At 45.1% G+C, this 17,613-nt stretch overlaps 1 protein-coding gene across 8 annotated transcripts in view; it reads right to left on the minus strand.

The window, feature by feature from the left end:
* Positions 1-17,435, minus strand: part of LOC309364350 (uncharacterized protein) — a 29,169-nt gene extending 11,734 nt beyond the window's left edge. For 2 of the 8 annotated variants that reach the window (XM_081901412.1, XM_081901409.1), the window contains exons 1-7: positions 17,090-17,435; positions 11,570-11,750; positions 10,359-10,551; positions 7,139-7,316; positions 3,943-4,373; positions 1,791-1,899; positions 687-794 (exon numbers count right to left, since the gene is read on the minus strand). In XM_081901412.1, coding sequence (XP_081757538.1) covers positions 687-794; positions 1,791-1,899; positions 3,943-4,373; positions 7,139-7,316; positions 10,359-10,551; positions 11,570-11,640 — 1,090 coding nt within the window. In that variant the 5' untranslated portion in view covers positions 11,641-11,750; positions 17,090-17,435. Of the gene's footprint in view, positions 1-686; positions 798-1,790; positions 1,900-3,942; positions 4,374-7,138; positions 7,317-10,358; positions 10,552-11,569; positions 11,751-11,953; positions 12,216-17,089 lie in introns of those variants that run through there. The other 6 variants (XM_081901411.1, XM_081901410.1, XM_081901408.1 and 3 more) reach the window with 4 other exon arrangements.
* Positions 17,436-17,613: the final 178 nt, after the last annotated feature.

Genomic DNA, 17,613 nt, shown 5'->3' on the forward strand with positions numbered 1-17,613 from the left:
TCTTATTTTTTAGGCCTGATGGCATTGCGAATCCCATCCCCCAAATAATCCTGTCACAGGATTTCTTTTTTAAAAAATAATAATATATATGAACACTGTATCCAAGCCTTCTATGCCTTGACACAGGGAAGGGTATTCGCCAGCTGCGGAAACCTATATATGTCTCCTCAGAGGTAAGCGCCACTGAGTTTAATGAGGCTTACTCTCAGGTAAACGGCCACCTGTTTTTACATTACGGCGACATTTTTAGCTCAGCTTCCTTCCAGCAAGCTCAAATCAAACACATTTGTTTTTCCCCTGCAACCTGAGGGTTAGGCAAGGCGGACAAAAAACCACTGGCCCCCCAGAAAAAGTCACCCAGACTACAAATCCCATCAGCCCCTGCATGTATGGACAGCAACCGGGCATGATGGGAGTTGGAGTCCACAGGTTCCCCCCCAGCGGTTCTCAACCTGTGGGTCCCCAGATGTTGTTGGACTACAACTCCCATCATCCCTGAGCTCTGGCCTTGCTAGCTAGGGGTGATGGGAGTTGTAGTTCAGCAACATTTGGGGACCCACCGGTTGAGAAAGGCTGCCCCCCTCCCCTCTGCTCTAACCACTATACGGCACTGTCTCCAACAGAGGCGTGACTGGCGATACGGGGACCCCCTGGAACTACCCCGAATATCCATAATGAGGACCCACTTTCAGCAGCCTCAACCACAGTGGAGACTTCCTCCTGAGAGACGACTTCTTCGGGCACAAGGACCTCCTCTGAAATGCCCTCCGCCCGGCCGTCACTCACAGTCACGTCTTCTAGAGGAAAGAGAGAAAGGGAAATAAATGGAATTAATTCTAGAATGAACAAGCCTGTCCCTCTCCCAGAAAGGAAGGAAGCAGACGATTTAACTTGTGACGTTTTCTTATGCTTTTTATATCCGTTGGGTGGGTACAAACTAATAAAAGAACGATAATGATAATAATAATAATTATTGTTCTGGACATATGGCAACCCTAACAGAACAACCGCTAAGGCGAATAGCTACTCGGGAAAATTATAAACAACTACATAGGCTATCGAGAGACACCTGAAAGTCAAAGGCAAGTATTTCAATTATATATTGTAGTTATTTTGATTGCTGTATTTCTGTAACTCATCTGAGACCATTTGATGAAAAGCAAGCTATAAATACAAATTAAAATCATATTTCTATTGTTCTATAGAGATGGACAGACTTTAGATAGATAGATGATAGACAGACAGACAGATAGTTTTTTAAAATAAACTGCAGTCCTCTTATTTATATATATATATTATTTTTTATTATTATTATGCCTTGGTAAAGACTTGACGTTTTCATCCCCCCAAAAGTTTTCGATTTGAGTTTCTACTGAAATGAGGCTGCATTTTAATGTTGTATTTTAATCTTGTTTTTAAGTTGTATTTCAATCAATTGTTTTTTATACCTGGTGTTAGCCACCCTGAGCCCGGTCTTGGCTGGGGAGGGCGGGGTATAAATAAAAAAATATTTATTATTATTATTATTATTATTATTATTATTATTATTATTATTGAAAGACAGGATCTCTTTGTGCCTGCAAATTGAGCATTTAAGACATCTCAAATGCCATCTGCATATGGGAGCGTGTCAATAAAGGGAGGCTGGAGACAAGCGCTTGCCTCACAGAGGACTAGCAGATTGCGAAAGCAAGTTCTCAAAAGTTTCGGCCTGGTGCAAGAAGAGCCAGGGGTTAATCTTGTCCCAGGACCTGTATACTCCCCCATGCAGAGACACAAGAAACTCGTACCCAGTGTGGCAGCACCCCCGTCCTCCATCTTGACAATTCTTCTGGCTTGTGCCGTACGCCGAGCCTGCGAGGGAGTCTTCTTTGCTTTGGACAAATCAGTCACTCCCTCCTGAAACTGGGCAGAGAGAGAGAGAGACAGAGAGAGAGAGATAGCAAATGGATCATAGAGTCATAGATGACCCCGAGGAATCTTTCACCCAATGCAGGATTCAAACCCATGACCCTGAGATCAAGGAGGGAGGTATGAGAGGGCAGCTCCAACCAGGGTTGTCTCCAATACTAGCCCTACTCAGTGTAGACCCACTGAAGTTAATGAATGTGACTAAGTTAGGTCTATTGATTTCAACAGGGTCTACTCTGAGTAGGACTTAGGCCACTCAGAGCTGGGTATGTTCAGCATGGAAAAGAGGAGACTGAGAGGAGCTAGGGTAGCCATATCTCAAGGGCTGTCACAGGGAAGAGAGAATCAGCTATTTTTATTTTATTTTTTGTCCTGCTCTGGAGGGTAGGATTTGAACCAATGGCTTCCAGTTACAAGAAAAGAGATGCTGACTAAATATCAGGAAAAGCTTTCTGACCGTGAGAGCTGTTTGACAGGGGAATAGTCTCCCTCAGGAGGTTGGGGACTCTCCTTCCGTGGAGTTAACAACAAACAACAAGAATAGCAACAACTGGCCCTCAAATGCTTTACTGCGTCTTAACTGTGGAGATACAGCACAGCCATCAGGGCCAGTTGCTGACGTAAGTAGGGGTGATTCCTGCCTGGCCTCTAGTGGCGGGAAGTTCCTCAGGGTAGGAACTGCCACACTGAAGAAATGGCAAAGGTAAATGCCAAATTAAGAGGACAGAAGTATTTAAGGAAGAATGGAGAGCACGGATGGTAAAGATAAAGGGACCCCTGACTGTTAGGTCCAGTCGTGGCCGACTCTGGAGTTGCAGCGCTCATCTTGCTTTACTGGCCGAGGGAGCCGGCGTACAGCTTCCGGGTCATGTGGCCAGCATGACTAAGCCGCTTCTGGCGAACCAGAGCAGCGCATGGAAACGGCGTTTACCTTCCCGCCGGAGCGGTACCTATTTATCTACTTGCACTTTCATGTCCTTTCGAACTGCTAGGTTGGCAGGAGCTGGGACTGAGCAACGGGAGCTCACCCCGTCGTGGGGATTTGAACCGCCAACCTTCTGAACGGCAAGTCCTAGGCTCTGTGGTTTAACCCACAGCGCCACCCGCGTCCCTGACCACTGATGGACAATCTATCAAATTATCACCCATATATGAAGTTGCTGGCAGGATTTAAAGCATAAGCAGTGGAAACATTTAATGGTAGCAGCGTTTAGACAATAAAAATACAGTGGTACCTCGGGTTACATACGCTTCAGGTTATAGACTCCGCTAACCCAGAAATAGTACCTTGGGTTAAGAACTTTGCTTCAGGATGAGAACAGAAATCGTGCTCCGGCGGCGCGGCAGCAGTAGGAGGCCCCATTAGCTGAAGTGGTGCTTCAGGTTAAGAACAGTTTCAGGTTAAGAACGGAGCTCCGGAACGAATTAAGAACTTAACCCGAGGTACAGTGGTGCCCCGCAAGACGAATGCCTCGCAAGACGAAAAACCCGCTAGACGAAAGGGTTTTCCGTTTTTCGAAGCGCTTCGCAAGACGAATTTCCCTATGGGCTTGCTTCACAAGACGAAAACGTCTTGCGAGTCTTGCGATTTTTTTCCGCTTTCCCCCCCTTTTTCTAAGCCGCTAAGCCGCTAATAGCCTTTTAGCCGCTAAGCCGCTAATAGCGCTAATCCGCTAATAGGATTGCTTCGCAAGACGAAAAAACCGCTAGACGAAGAGACTCGCGGAACGGATTATTTTCGTCTTGCGAGGCACCACTGTACCACTGTATATGTGTTATAAACAGCTCATAAAAAGGAGAAAAAGGGGAAAAAATCAGGAAAGGAGAGGTGGGAAGTGAAGAAGAAACACTGCATGTTTAAAAAAATGTATACTTTGAGAAACACGTTGAAATATTTTTGGAGACTTAGTAAAAATGATATGGGGGCGAGGAGGAACTGCCACATTGAAGGCTCAACCGGGGACCAGAATTGGGACCAGATGATCTGAGCAAAGCCCACTGGAATCACCAGCTGGACTAAAAGGAGCTCACCTCTGCCTCTTGCTGACTCTGTAGGAAATCCTCCGCCAGCGTCACGGCGTGGTCACAGTCGGTGGGTCCCTCTTCCTTGACGTAATCCTGCATCTCCTGGGGCAGGATGGCCAGGAACTGCTCCAGGATGACCAGCTCCAGCATCTGCAGTTTGGTGTGCTTCCCGGGCTTCAGCCATTGGTGGCAGAGGTCCCAGAGCCGGTTGCAAAGCTCTCGGGGCCCTTGGACCTCCTCGTAGCGGAACTGGCGGAAGTGCTGGCGCTGGGCGTCCGAGTTGTCGATGGGCTCCTCCGGGACGTTTGGCCCCGACCTCTCCCTGCATTCTCTCCTGATCCTCGCCTGGAGGAGCCGAGGGCTCTTCCTCGCCTCCGAGTCTGCGGTGCTGCTTTTCTCCCGGATCGAGGCCACCCGGAGATCCAAGGCGGAAGAGGCTGGAGAGGAAAGGGGGGGCATGCCAGATAAAAATTGATCGTGAGACGAGTCAAGAGGACAGTTCCCCATACTAGAGGAAAAGCCACACATTATCCATCCATTCATTCCTCTATCGTGACCAAGTAAGCTGCCTTCCACAAGACTAGACCATTGGCCTATGAAGTTCTACAGTGGTACCTCGGGTTAAGTACTTAATTCGTTCCAGAGGTCCGTACTTAACCTGAAACTGTTCTTAACCTGAAGCTCCACTTTAGCTGATGGGGCCTCCCGCTGCTGCCGCACCGCCGGAGCATGATTTCTGTTCTCATCCTGAAGCAAAGTTATTATTTTTAAAAAAATAATATTTATTGAAGTTTTAAAGGTTACAAAAAGAAAAGAAGAAAAAACACCAAATTAAACAAAACGAAGACAACACATCACAATAAAAAAACAGAAAAATAGAAACAATTAAAAAAACAAATCGAACCTTCCCATAACTTAACTTTCATTTGCTTGTTTCCTTGACCTCCTCACACCTCCCTTTTTTGTATTCTAGTTCGGTTAGCTATTTCAGCAAATCCTTTCCATCTGTCCCAATTTTTGTTCTATAATTTATCTTAATATGATGTAACTTTACATTCTCTCCTTTCACCAATTAACAATCTATTTTTACTTAATCCTTTATAACATTTCCACTAAAACCACATAATTTCATTCCAGCATCCTTCTAACATTCCTTAATTTTACAATGTTTCTGCAAATAAACTTTAAATTTCTTCCAATCTTCTTCCACCGACTGAAGCAAAGTTCTTAACCCAAGGTAATATTTCTGGGTTAGCGGAGTCTGTAACCTGAAGCGTATGTAACCTGAAGTGTATGTAACCTGAGGTACCACTTTATTCTGTCTACAGTGACTGGCAGGAGCTGTCAAAGATTTAGGGCAGGGTGGGTAAAAATCAATTATTTCTTTTTAATCAAAAATATTTGATTTGATTTGATTTTTTTAAAATCGGAATTTTAAAATAAAATGCTTTTGGAGGAAAAATATTTAAAAAAATAGTTTTCTGTTTAAGTTACATGATAGTCCAAAGGCTATTCATCAGGAAATAAGGATTTGTTTTAAGTTTTTCATTTGTGCTAAAACTCAGTCTAAGGTGTTTTTTTAATTGTTTAACCACATCAGTTAACACACATGGATACATATGCTATAATGTTATTGTTTCCGTTAAATAAATAGTTAAAATTGTTATTAAGGAAACAATTGCTTTTCTCCTTCCAATAAAGTACAGCAGAAAAGTTGTCCAAATATAAACAGTTAACTTATTAAATGTCACAATAATAGCCCTTAAAGCCCTAAACGGCCTCGGTCCAGTATACCTGAAGGAGCCTCTCCACCCCCATCATTCTGCCCGGACACTGAGGTCCAGCTCCGAGGGCCTTCTGGCGGTTCCCTCACTGCGAGAAGCCAAGTTACAGGGAACCAGGCAGAGGGCCTTCTCGGTAGTGGCGCCCTCCCTGTGGAACGCCCTCCCACCAGATGTCAAAAAGAACAACAGTTACCAGACTTTTAGAAGACATCTGAAGGCAGCCCTGTTTAGGGATGCTTTTAATGTTTGATGTATCACAGTATTTTAATATTCTTTTGGAAGCCGCCCAGAGTGGGTGGGGAGGCCCAGCCAGATGGGCGGGGTATAAATAAATAAATAAATAAATAAATAAATAAATAAATAAATAAATAAATAATTATTATTATTATTATTATTATTATTATTATTATTATTATTATTATTATATCTATGTACTGTATAACCAAATCAGTGGTTTTTGATACAGCTGTAAAAACTTCTCTGAAAATTTATTATTCCAAAAATGAAACCTTCATCTGGTTGTGAATATTAAGATTATACCAGCAAGAATGAGTCTTTCTTTAAAAAAAATGATTTAAATCAAGTCTTACTGACTAATGATAGTGATTTAAATCAATTTGATTTAAATCAAATCCACTCTGATTTCAGGCAAGGAGAACACAGAGAAATGAACCTGTATCCCTTCCCTCTGAGTAGTTTACAAGAAATTATAAAAGGCACCAGAAAGAAATTAAAAAATCCTTATCAAAATGGTATTCAGAGAGCATAAAAGCAACACAAACCAACACAGCACTGGTATAAAACCCATGCAGAACAGGGTTGGAGGACTGCACAGGGATGGGAGCCAAATGTGGCCCCCCATGGCATTATATCTGGCCCCCAGGACTCTCACTAGGCCACTGTTGTGGCACCCTTCTTCAACCTGGTGCCCGTCAGCCATTGTGGACTACAACTCCCAGAAGCCCTAGCAAGAGGACGCCATACTAGGCTGAGTTACACGTACAATGGTACCCCGGTTCTCAAACGAAATCCGTTCCGGATGCCCGTTTGGCTTCCAAAATGTTTGAAAACCGAGGCGCGGCTTCCCATTCTTGCACCCAGCGAAGGTGCGTTGCACATTCAGGTTCCGAAAAATGTTCGAAAATGGAAGCATTTACTTCCGGGTTTTCGGCGTTCGAGAACCAAAGCGTACGACAACAGAGGCGTTCGGGAACCGAGGTTCTGCTGTAGTTTGGTTTCGTTTCTGTAGGCTATGAGGACACAGGGGTCTTTGCAGGAAGAGGTGGGCTTTGAACGCTTCTCTCCCCCCTCTCCAAATAATTAAAATATTCTTCTGCTTGGCACCACCAAGCTGAGCATCTTTCACAGAGGCCTGTCATTTATTATGAACTTTTGTGGCATCGACTGCCTGGCTTCACCTGGACTTGCCGGTGCCGAGTACGAATGCTCCAGGATCACAATGTCGCTCTTGGAGGCTGCTGCTGCTGCTTCGACATCGCTTTCGCCGACTGCCAAAGTTTGGCTGCTTGGCTCCAGATCGGGCGCTTTACGGCGGACAAGGCACTTTCTCGTTTTAGCCAGACCCTTTCCAGAGCCCTGCGAAAGGAAAGTAAAACAAAGAGCAGTTAGGAAGCAGTCCTAAAATGCAACAACAACAGTAACCGAAGCCGCTTTTGCTGTAGGAGAAGAGAGCTTGGCTTTGGGCCTGGTGAGAGTCTCTGTCTCAGAAAGCCAGGCCTATTTGCAACACTTCCTGGTTGCAAATCGTCTTCTGCCGTTCTGTGTTTGTCATTTGTAAATGTCAAACAAACCAAAGAGCATCAGACCGATAGGAACACATCTTTATTTCCCCTCCTCCTCATGATCGCTAATGAAGTATACCTTCAGATACCATCAGTCCCAGCCAGCAGGGTTAATGGTCAGGGATGCTGAAATTCAACAATATCTGGGGGGACCACAGTTTCCTCAATCTTGAAACAGGCAAAAAGGAGTCCAGATGTGGTAGACTGCAACTCCCATCATTCCCGACAATTGGCCGTGCTTTCTGGGGCTCATGGGAGTTGGAAGTCCACAAATTCTGGAAGTCACCACAATGGCTACCTCTGGGGTAGGCAGCCTGGGGCAAGGTAGGCCAATGGCCTGATTTAGCAGCAGGGCACTTATAGGAGCTCTGAAGCCATTATTAAAGGATTATTGAAGGTGACCTGGAAACTGCAATTAATCCAGAATGCGGCAGCTAGACTGGTGACTGGGAGTGGCCGCTGGGACCACATAACACCGGTCCTGAGCGATCTGCATTGGCTCCCAGTACGTTTCCGAGCACAATTCAAAGTGTTGGTGCTGACCTTTAAAGCCCTAAACAGCCTCGGTCCTGTATACCTGAAGGAGCGTCTCCATCCCCATCGTTCTGCCTGGACGCTGAGGTCCAGCGCCGAGGGCCTTCTGGCGGTTCCCTCTTTGCAAGAAGTGAGGTTACAGGGAACCAGACAGAGGGCCTTCTCGGTAGTGGCGCCCGCCCTGTTGAATGCCCTCCCATCAGATGTGAAGGAAATAAGCAGCTATCCTATCTTTAAAAGACATCTGAAGGCAGCCCTGCTTAGGGAAGTTTTTAATATTTAATGCTGTACTGTTTTTAACATTTGATTGGGAGCCGCCCAGAGTGGCCGGGGAAACTCAGCCAGATGGGCAGGGTATAAATATATTATTATTATTATTATTAAGTCCACAATGATGTTTACGTTCCAAGACAGAGGGGCAAAATACAGAGTTGTTCCGGTTGTTGTTGTTTTTTATTAAAGTTTTCTTGGTTTACAAAGGTATGCGCAATGTCTCTTTTTTCAAGTTACATTTTCCATAGGTCAGTTTCATTTGTTGAGACATTAGGGTTACATTAGAAAGAAAAAGGAGGGGAGAGGTGGAGGGGGGGAAAGGCGAGAGAGGTGGGGTTGGGAGGTGATGTTTCTAATTTGCTTAATGTATGTGTGGGGTTTTGTGTCAGCGTCTTTGTGTGGGTTTTCTTTGCTATTCACTTGTGTTCCTTTGGTGGTGAGAGAAATTGGGGTTCGCCTCGGGTGCAGTTGCTTGTTTGTGATTGGCTGTGGTGAACTTTGTTTTCGTGTGTGTGTGTTTTTGAATCAGGTTAGCCATATTGATTTGTATGCTGTTGGTGGATTTTTGTCATTGTCTTTTTGGACTGTCTATGTGATAAAGGGGATAAAGGCATCTTCTTCTGTTTGTCCCCGTGTCAGTTTCAGTTTATTGGTTATTTTTTCTAGTAGGGCTGTTTCCCATACGATTTGGTACTATTGATCCATGCTTACTCCTGACAGGTCTCTCCAATGTCTGGTTATGATGTTCCTGGCTGCTAAAAGTAGGTGGGTTATGACTTCGTTATTTTACATATTTCTTGTATGGCTGTTGTCCAAAATAGTTGGATTTTAGTGCATTCCCACCACATGTGGAGGTATGTGCCTGTGGAGGTGCACCCTCTCCAGTATTTTGGTGAGGTTCCAGGGCGTATTAGTGCTAATTTCCTTGGTGTTAGGTACCACCTGTAGATGAGTTTCAGAGTGAGTTAGTTGTTCCGGTTGTTATAAGAATTTGAAGGTCTCAGACATAGAAGAAATATTCATAAAGGCACACATATCTAAATATATGAACCATGTGTCTGAAATACCACAGGAGAGCAATCCTGAAGCCATTTTGACTCTCCCTATGACCTCAGATGTTCCTCTGCAGTAAAGAAGGCAAATGGGGAAAGCTTTCCCTTTGTCTTTTTGCTTGTAAATCCTGTCTTAAGGACGTATTTGTGTATGAATAGAGTGAACCTGTGATCTGGATTCAGGAGCTAAAGTATTAACCATGACAAAAGAATGGCCAGGCTGCCAAGGTAAAGCAATCAGTGACCATTATCAGGTATCCTGGCAGGATAGGACTTCTGCTGTAGACTGCCTCCTTCTGTGATGTACGTATGATGGGGGTTTTTTTGGGGTGGGGGTGGGTCTTGGACTACAGGGTGGGCAATTTCAAAAGTTTATAAAAGGACTTGCACACCATTGTTCTGGGTTCTCCTCCCTCCTGTGTGTGGGGAGTGGGGACCCTGTTGCAAAAGTTCCTTGAATAAACTTCAAACTATGCTTCTCAATGTACTCTGGCTGGCTCTGGAATACCCCATAAGGAAAAGGGAGCAGTTTTTCTTATAACAGGAAGAAATTTGCCTTAACCCATTCCTATATTTTTAAAGGGTACATTAAATCAAATAATGATGACTGATTTTATTATTTTTATTTTTATTTATTAGATTTACGGTATATACCAGCCTTGATTTTCTCTACTATTATTTTTAGTTATTACATTTATATTCATCCAAAGATCTGAGGGCTGTTCACAAGATAAAAATACAAGATAAAAACACAGATAAGTAATTCCTGAGGATCGTCAAACGAACCATCAGGCTTTGCACACACCGTACATTTAAAGTACACAACGTTCTCAAAAAAATAATCCTGGAAACTGTAGTTTACCCTCACAGAGCTACAACCCCCCAACCCCCTGAACAAACTACACTTCCCAGTAGTGTAAATGTAGGGCGCGTGGGCACCTTCTGTTTGGTCTTTAAAAAATAAATAAATCCCCCACCTTTTTCGGTCGACGAATGACAGTCGGGATTGCTCCAGGTTTGAGTTCCCGCCGCCCGGAAGCTACTTTGCCCCAAAAATCCGTCCTCCTGAAGTGCTCTGAGCACACGACGTCGTTGTACGAGGGAGTGAAGTTCTGACGTCCGATGTTCACGAGCCACTTTTTCAACTGGTCCTCCTTTGTGAGAGGAAACCTGAAACAATTTGGTTTTGAATTTTAAAGAGTTGGGCGTTCACGTAGTCATGGAAAATGCCATCCATTATTACATTACATTAACCTGAGGGTTATGTTCCATCTCCACTTGGTTTCCAGAGCCTTGATCATCTTATTTTATTTTATTTATGATTTTAAACTTTATACATTTCAATAATTTTACAATCATTTTAACATTTCAGACCTTGGCTTCCTTCCCCCTCTTCCTGTGGTCCCTTCAATTTATTTTTAATATTTTCTGTATAACCAAATTAACATATTTTGCTCATTTATTCATCTACTTTAAATAAACTGCAGGTTATTACAATAATCCTGCCAATGTTCTTATCTGTTTACAGTTTGTCTGTAAATATTCAATAAACCATTTCCATTATTTTATTAAAAAGTATGTTATCTTGATTTCTTATTTTTCCAGTAAGTTTCGCTAATTCTGCCGATTCTTTAAATTTTTATATCTATTCTCCTCTTGCTGGGACTTCTTCTTCTTTCCACTTTTAGGAAAGTAACATTCTTGCCGCTATAGTCGCATACATGAAAAATTTTCTGTACAGTTTAGGTAGTTGTGTCTCTGTAATTCCCAAAAGGAAAGCTTCTGGTTTTTTTATACAAATGTTATTTTAAACATCTTTATCAATTCATTATATATCATTTCCCAGTAAGCATTAACATATGATAAAAATAACCTTCTTTCTCTTTACATTTCCAACACTTATTTTGATTGGGATTTATACATTTTTGCCAATTTACTCGGTGTAAATGACCCCATAACATCTTGGCTGCCCTCCTCTGCACACATTCCAGCTTGTCAACATAATAAAAATAAAAATAATAATACCTTTATTGTCATTGTACAACCTGTGTACAATGAAACATCCTTCTTAAATGGTGGTGCCCAGAATTGTGTCACAGAACTGCACTATATTTGAGCAAGGCAGGAGGAGGTTTTGCAATCATTTGTACCCCACCCACCACACTTCCTTCCAGGTGGCCCAGCTTACCTGTGAAACGTGACGTGGGATCCTCGCCAACGGCGGTTGTTGCATCTGGGCACTGCGCAACAGCTCGCCATGTCTGCGTGCGGACTCCTTCTGAGGTCGACCCAACGAGCAGATGGACGTTTACGTCTCTGTGTTAACTCCAGCCATTATGAGTGTACAGGTGAAAAGAGCTGGATCCAACCTATTAAAAAAAAGGCAAAGGAGAACGTTTGTTCCACTCACCCACCTTTCCGGAAGCACGCTGGGTCCTGGACGGTACTCAACACCCCTCAATTGGTGCTCAACACCCCTCAATTGGTGCTCAACACCCCTCAATTGCTGGGGTTCTTTCCATTGAGAATACTGCCACTATGATAGTATACAAGAGCCTAGTCAATGTCTTGCCTGTCTAGGACTTTGACCATTCACATCTTTGGTTCCTAGACAGTTATTCCTCTAGGAATCTGGACTTGGTGGATTTAACCCTCTAGAGAGAATCTCAAGGGCAAAGAATGAGAGGACATCTCCAGCTAACGCCTTGGAAAAGAAGAAACAGAAGAGGCATGAAATGCAAATATTCACTTCTCAGCACTTTATTTGGGGTAGGGAATAAAACTGAGCAAACCAACCTCGGGGTGGTGTACATGGTTCCCTCCCTTCCCATTTTATTAGGGTTGCCATATTTCAAATCCGGTGGATTTCATATTTCAAATCCGGTGGTGCTGTGGGTAAAACCTCAGCGGCTAGGACTTGCCGATCGCAAGGTCGGCGGTTCAAATCCCCGCAGCGGGGTGCGCTCCTGTCGTTCGGTCCCAGCGCCTGCCAACCTAGCAGATGGAAAGCACCTCCGGGTGCAAGTAGATAAATCGGGACCGCTTACCAGCGGGAAGGTAAACGGCGTTCCGTGCGCTGCGCTGGCTCGCCAGATGCAGCTTGTCACGCTGGCCACGTGACCCGGAAGTGTCTGCGGACAGCGCTGGCTCCCGGCCTATAGAGTGAGATGAGCGCACAACCCTAGAGTCTGGCAAGACTGGCCTGAACGGGCAGGGGTACCTTTACCTTTACCCTTATTTCAAATCCGGAGAGGAGGAGTCATTGAGCTTTTTTAGCAAAATCGTAAAGAAATGGAAATTTTTTGAGCTATTTCTGAGGCAAGAACGATACTGCCAACACATGGGCTGCAATATGTCCGGATTTGACCAGACAAATTTCACCGACTTCCACCCAGGCACTGTTTGCAGCTGCAGTATTCAGGATAAGTCCAGGAGATTCCAGACTTATGGCAAGCCCCATAATAACCTTGTGAGGTAGGTCGGACTGAGCCGAAGTCACACCCAGTGAGCTTCATGGATGAGCGGGGATTTGAACCCTGTTCTCCTAGCCTGACTCTCTCTAACCACTACCCCACACTGTTAGGCTGCAGGCTGACCGATTTCTTCTTTAGGGAGCTTACCTGTCTAACATCCCACAACCTTTAGGGGAAGGGAGTTGATTCAACAGTAACCATTTTATTTGTTCTGCTGAAACAAAGCAGGGGAAAGGCATTGATAGGAGACTCTTGAGAGTCCCATGGGCTGCAAGAAGATCAAACCTCTCCATTCTTAGGGAAATCAGCCCTGAGTGCTCACTGGAAGGACAGATCCTGAAGCGGAGGCTCCAATACTTTGGCCACCTCATGAGAAGAGAAGACTCCCTGGAAAAGACCCTGATGTTGGGAAAGATGGAGGGCACAAGGAGAAGGGGACAACAGAGGACGAGATGGTGGGACAGTGTTCTCAAAGCTACCAGCATGAGTTTGACAAAACTGTGGGAGGCAGTGGAAGACAGGAATGCCTGGCATGCTCTGGTCCAGGGGGTCACGAAGAGTCGGACACGACTAAACGACCAAACGACAACAGTTGAGCCGCAAATCTGGCTTTTAATTTCCCAGCAGCCAACACAAATACAAGGTAGCCTTCTTTTCCTTGGCCAGCAGTAAAAACCACACAAACTCAGTTGACGTAATAACATTTCCCCCACAGCTGAACTCAAGACAAATGTTTTCCAGGAGGATCTTTATAGAGGGGGCACTGGGTGATGTAATGAACAGTGTCTTGTCTTGCAGAACACACAGAAACACTGATCCAAAGAAAATCCCTTGCAGCTTTAAAGATGATTTCCAAAGGTAATCGAGAAAGGCAGAAGGCTATTAGATCAAGTCTTAATTTTGTAAATGCAATTGGGCGTTTATGGCCATGACATATCAGAGAATCTCTCTCTCTCTCTCTCTGTGAACGAGATCCCCCTCAGAGATGGTAAAGGAAGATGCAATCTTGGGCACGTTTATTCCAAGTTTAAGCCCTGTTTCGTTCAGTGGGTTTACTTCTGTCCGAGAGGTGAAATGGGGAGTGTGATTTACTGGGGGAAAGAGCAAGAGAAAATAGTGACAAACAGAGATATAGTTGGAGCTATAGACATAAAAATCCAGAATGATGCATGTTGCTGTGCCTGTTGCATTTTGCTTGGCTGGGCGATATGTATCCTGCTTGCATATCAGCAGAGCACAAGACTTTTGTGTAGGTAACTGAGCACTAGGTCTGTACAGAGAGTGCGACAAGGCAATTTTAGTGGATGTGTCTTGGGCCAGTCAATGCCTCTCAGCCTAACCTACCTCGCAGGGTTGTTGTGGGGATCAAATAATAATAATAATAATAATAATAATAATAATAATAATAATAATAATTTATTTATATCCCACCCTCCCCAGCCAAAGCTGGGCTCGGAGCGGCTAACAACAATAAAAGTAACACAGCACTCTAAAATCAATTCGCTCTAAAATCAATTCAAAATCAAATTAATGGGGGAGAACCATAAATGCCCCCTTGAGGTCTTTGGAGTAAAAAGTAAGATATAAAGGCAATAAACAGTAGTAGTAGTAGTAATATGGGATACATGACCCACCCCCAGGGACCCTCAACCTGCAGCAACAGTACCATGCTGATATATGAGCCTACTCAGAAGTAAGCCTCAGTACCTCGCAGAGCTCAATGGAACTTACTCCCAGGTAAGCGGGTACAGGATTGCTGCCCGAGAGCGTAACCGCACTGGGCTGAATTGCAAGGCTGGCACAAAACCAACCTCACAACCCACACTATGAGCAATGGATTACCTCAAAGGGATGCCAACAGTGTCCTTCAGCTCTCTATATTGGACAAACAGGCCAGACCTTACGCCAAAGAATAAACGGACATAAATCGGACATCAGGAATCACAAGACAGAGAAACCAGTAGGAGAACACTTCAGTCTCCCAGGACATTCTATACAAGATCTCAAAGTAGCTGTTTTACTACAAAGGAATTTCAGAAATAGAAATAGACTCAGAAAGAGAAGCTGCTGAATTGCAACTTATCACCAAACTTAAAACCATGGAGAGACCTGGTCTGAACAAAGACATTGGATTCTTATCTCATTATACATGACAAAGCCATTTTTCACCTTCTCGCCCCTTGCTTTTTCCTGTAAGACCTATTGCAGTCGTTAAGAGTCGTCAACAGGCTCATCACAGCTATCTGCCAATCACCCATTCCCACAACCCTTCTGAGTAATACCCCTCCCCACCTTCTCACTATATAGAAGGGTCTGGAAACTTCTGTTTCATAATAATAATAATAATAATAATAATAATAATTTATTATTTATACCCCGCCCATCTGGCTGAGTTTCCCCAGCCACTCTGGGCGGCTCCCAATCAGTGTTAAAAACAGTACAGCATTACATATTAAAAACTTCCCTGAACAGGGCTGCTTTAAGATGTTTTCTGAATGTCAGGTAATTCTTTATCTCTTTGACATCTGATGGGAGGGCGTTCCACAGGGCGGGCGCCACTACCGAGAAGGCCCTCTGTCTGGTTCCCTGTAGCCTCACTTCTCGCAATGAGGGAACCGCCAGAAGGCCCTCGGCACTGGATCTCAGTGTCCGGGCTGAACGATGGGGGTGGAGACGCTCCTTCAGGTATACAGGACCGAGGCCGTTTAGGGCTTTAAAGGTCAGCACCAACCCTTTGAATCGTGCTCGGAAACGTACTGGGAGCCAGTGCAGATCTCTCAGAACCGGTGTTATGTGGTCCCGGCGGCCACTCCCAGTCACCAGTCTAGCTGCCGCATTCTGGATTAATTGCAGTTTCCGGGTCACCTTCAAAGGTAGCCCCACGTAGAGCGCGTTGCAGTAGTCCAAGCGTGAGATAACTAGAGCATGCACCACTCCGGCGAGACAGTCCGCGGGGAGGTAGGGTCTTAGCCTGCGTACCAGGTGGAGCTGGTAGACAGCTGCCCTGGACACAGAGTTAACCTGCGCCTCCATGGACAGCTGTGAGTCCAAAATGACTCCCAGGCTGCGCACCTGGTCCTTCAGGGGCACAGTTACCCCATGTATCTGAAGAAGTGTGCATGCACACGAAAGCTCATACCAAGAACTAACTTAGTTGGTCTTTAAGGTGCTACTGGAAGGAATTTTTTTTTGTTTTGCTCAAAGGGATGTGAGGTAGCCGGATGCCAATGAGGCCAGGGCCCTTACAGATTTAACAGTTATGTAGAGGAAGGAAACTCCCTCTTTGACGTGACTAAACAGAGATCATAGAATTACAGCGTTGGACGGGACCCTGAGCATCATCTAGTCTGACCCCCTTGCAATGCAGGAAGATCCAGCTGCCCCATTCAGGGATCGAACCTGCAACGTTGCCGTCACCAGCCCCACGCTCTAACCAACCGAGCTAGCCCAGCTGGACTAATAAAGGGTGCAGGAGTCTGTGTGCACCAGGGCTCGTCGCAACCCAAGTTTCCACAACCCCGTAACACTGAGGACAGTAACAAAAATACTTTCCTTTGCAACACAAAAAGCCGCCTTGCAACTTCAGTTTTGCCTAGAGCAGACCCACTGAAATTAAAGTCAAGCATGTTCGTGGGTTTACTCTGAGCAGCAGGAGCGTTGACTCCCTCCCACGGAGCCCACCTAGCTCAGGGCGCACAGCTCCATATAGTCAACACGGGCTGGCAGCAGCTCTCCTGGTTTTGAGGCTGGGGGGCTCCAGGCTCTACCCGCAGACTGAACCTGGGGCCTTCTGCACCCAAAGCCACCGAGCTAAGGCTTGCTCCCCTCCTGGCGGAAGCTGCCTTCCCACGTGCATCTTTTCTAAACCAACAAATGCGTGATTTAAAAACAACAGCAACAACCACACATTTCTCCCTAGGAAATAAGGATGCGAGTTAGAAAATAAACACAGGAACACCCCTCCCCTGCCACCAAAATCACAGCTCCCTGTTTAACTAATAAATAATAATGATGATGATGATGATGATAATAATAATAAATAAAAATCCAGGATGTGTTTTCTCTGCTAGGCAAAGGTCTGCCTTCCTCGCCAACAAAATGGCTTCGCAAGCGACTGCGAAGTCTCCTCTGCGGACAATGAGGCTCTTCAGTCTATGCAGCCTTTTTTAATAAGTCTACGTTTCGGTGTCCAAAGACACCCAGAAATGCCAAGAGGTAACCCCACTGCTCCGCACCTTTGGGGCCCCCCTCGCACACCTGGAGGAAGGGGCAGGAAAACAACAGCACTCCCTTGCTTCTCCTTCCGATGCACTCAGCCCCTTTTGCAAGGAAACCCGCCGAAGCCCAGATTCTCCCCCTCTCTTTCCCCCCGCTTTTTTTTTTGCAAACACTGCAGCCTACCAGGAGTCGCATTCACACGTTCGCGGGTCGGGTCAAGGAAACTCTCTCCCCTCTTCTTCCTTTCTGGGGAAGCCTCCTTTCCCCCTCCCCCCTTGAGCTGGCTCAAACTATTCAAAGGAAGTCAGGAATGATTTAGGCCTTGGTCTCTTCCTTCTTTTTCCTCTCTCTATCTCCAACTCCTCTCCCCCCCCCCCGGAACAAGGTGGCGAAATGGTCTGCTCCGCTCCAGAAAGCGGGACATACCAACTTTCAAACGAAATGATATATGTAGGTCGTTTCAAAACCGCTGCAAGCAGAAAAGCAGCACGGCGTGGGGGAAAAGAAAATGTCCTACAGTGGCACCTTTCTCATTGCAAAG

The sequence above is a fragment of the Podarcis melisellensis genome (genome assembly GCF_964234715.1).
Source record: "Podarcis melisellensis genome assembly, chromosome: 2".
In the NCBI taxonomy this organism is placed as follows: Eukaryota; Metazoa; Chordata; class Lepidosauria; order Squamata; family Lacertidae; genus Podarcis; species Podarcis melisellensis.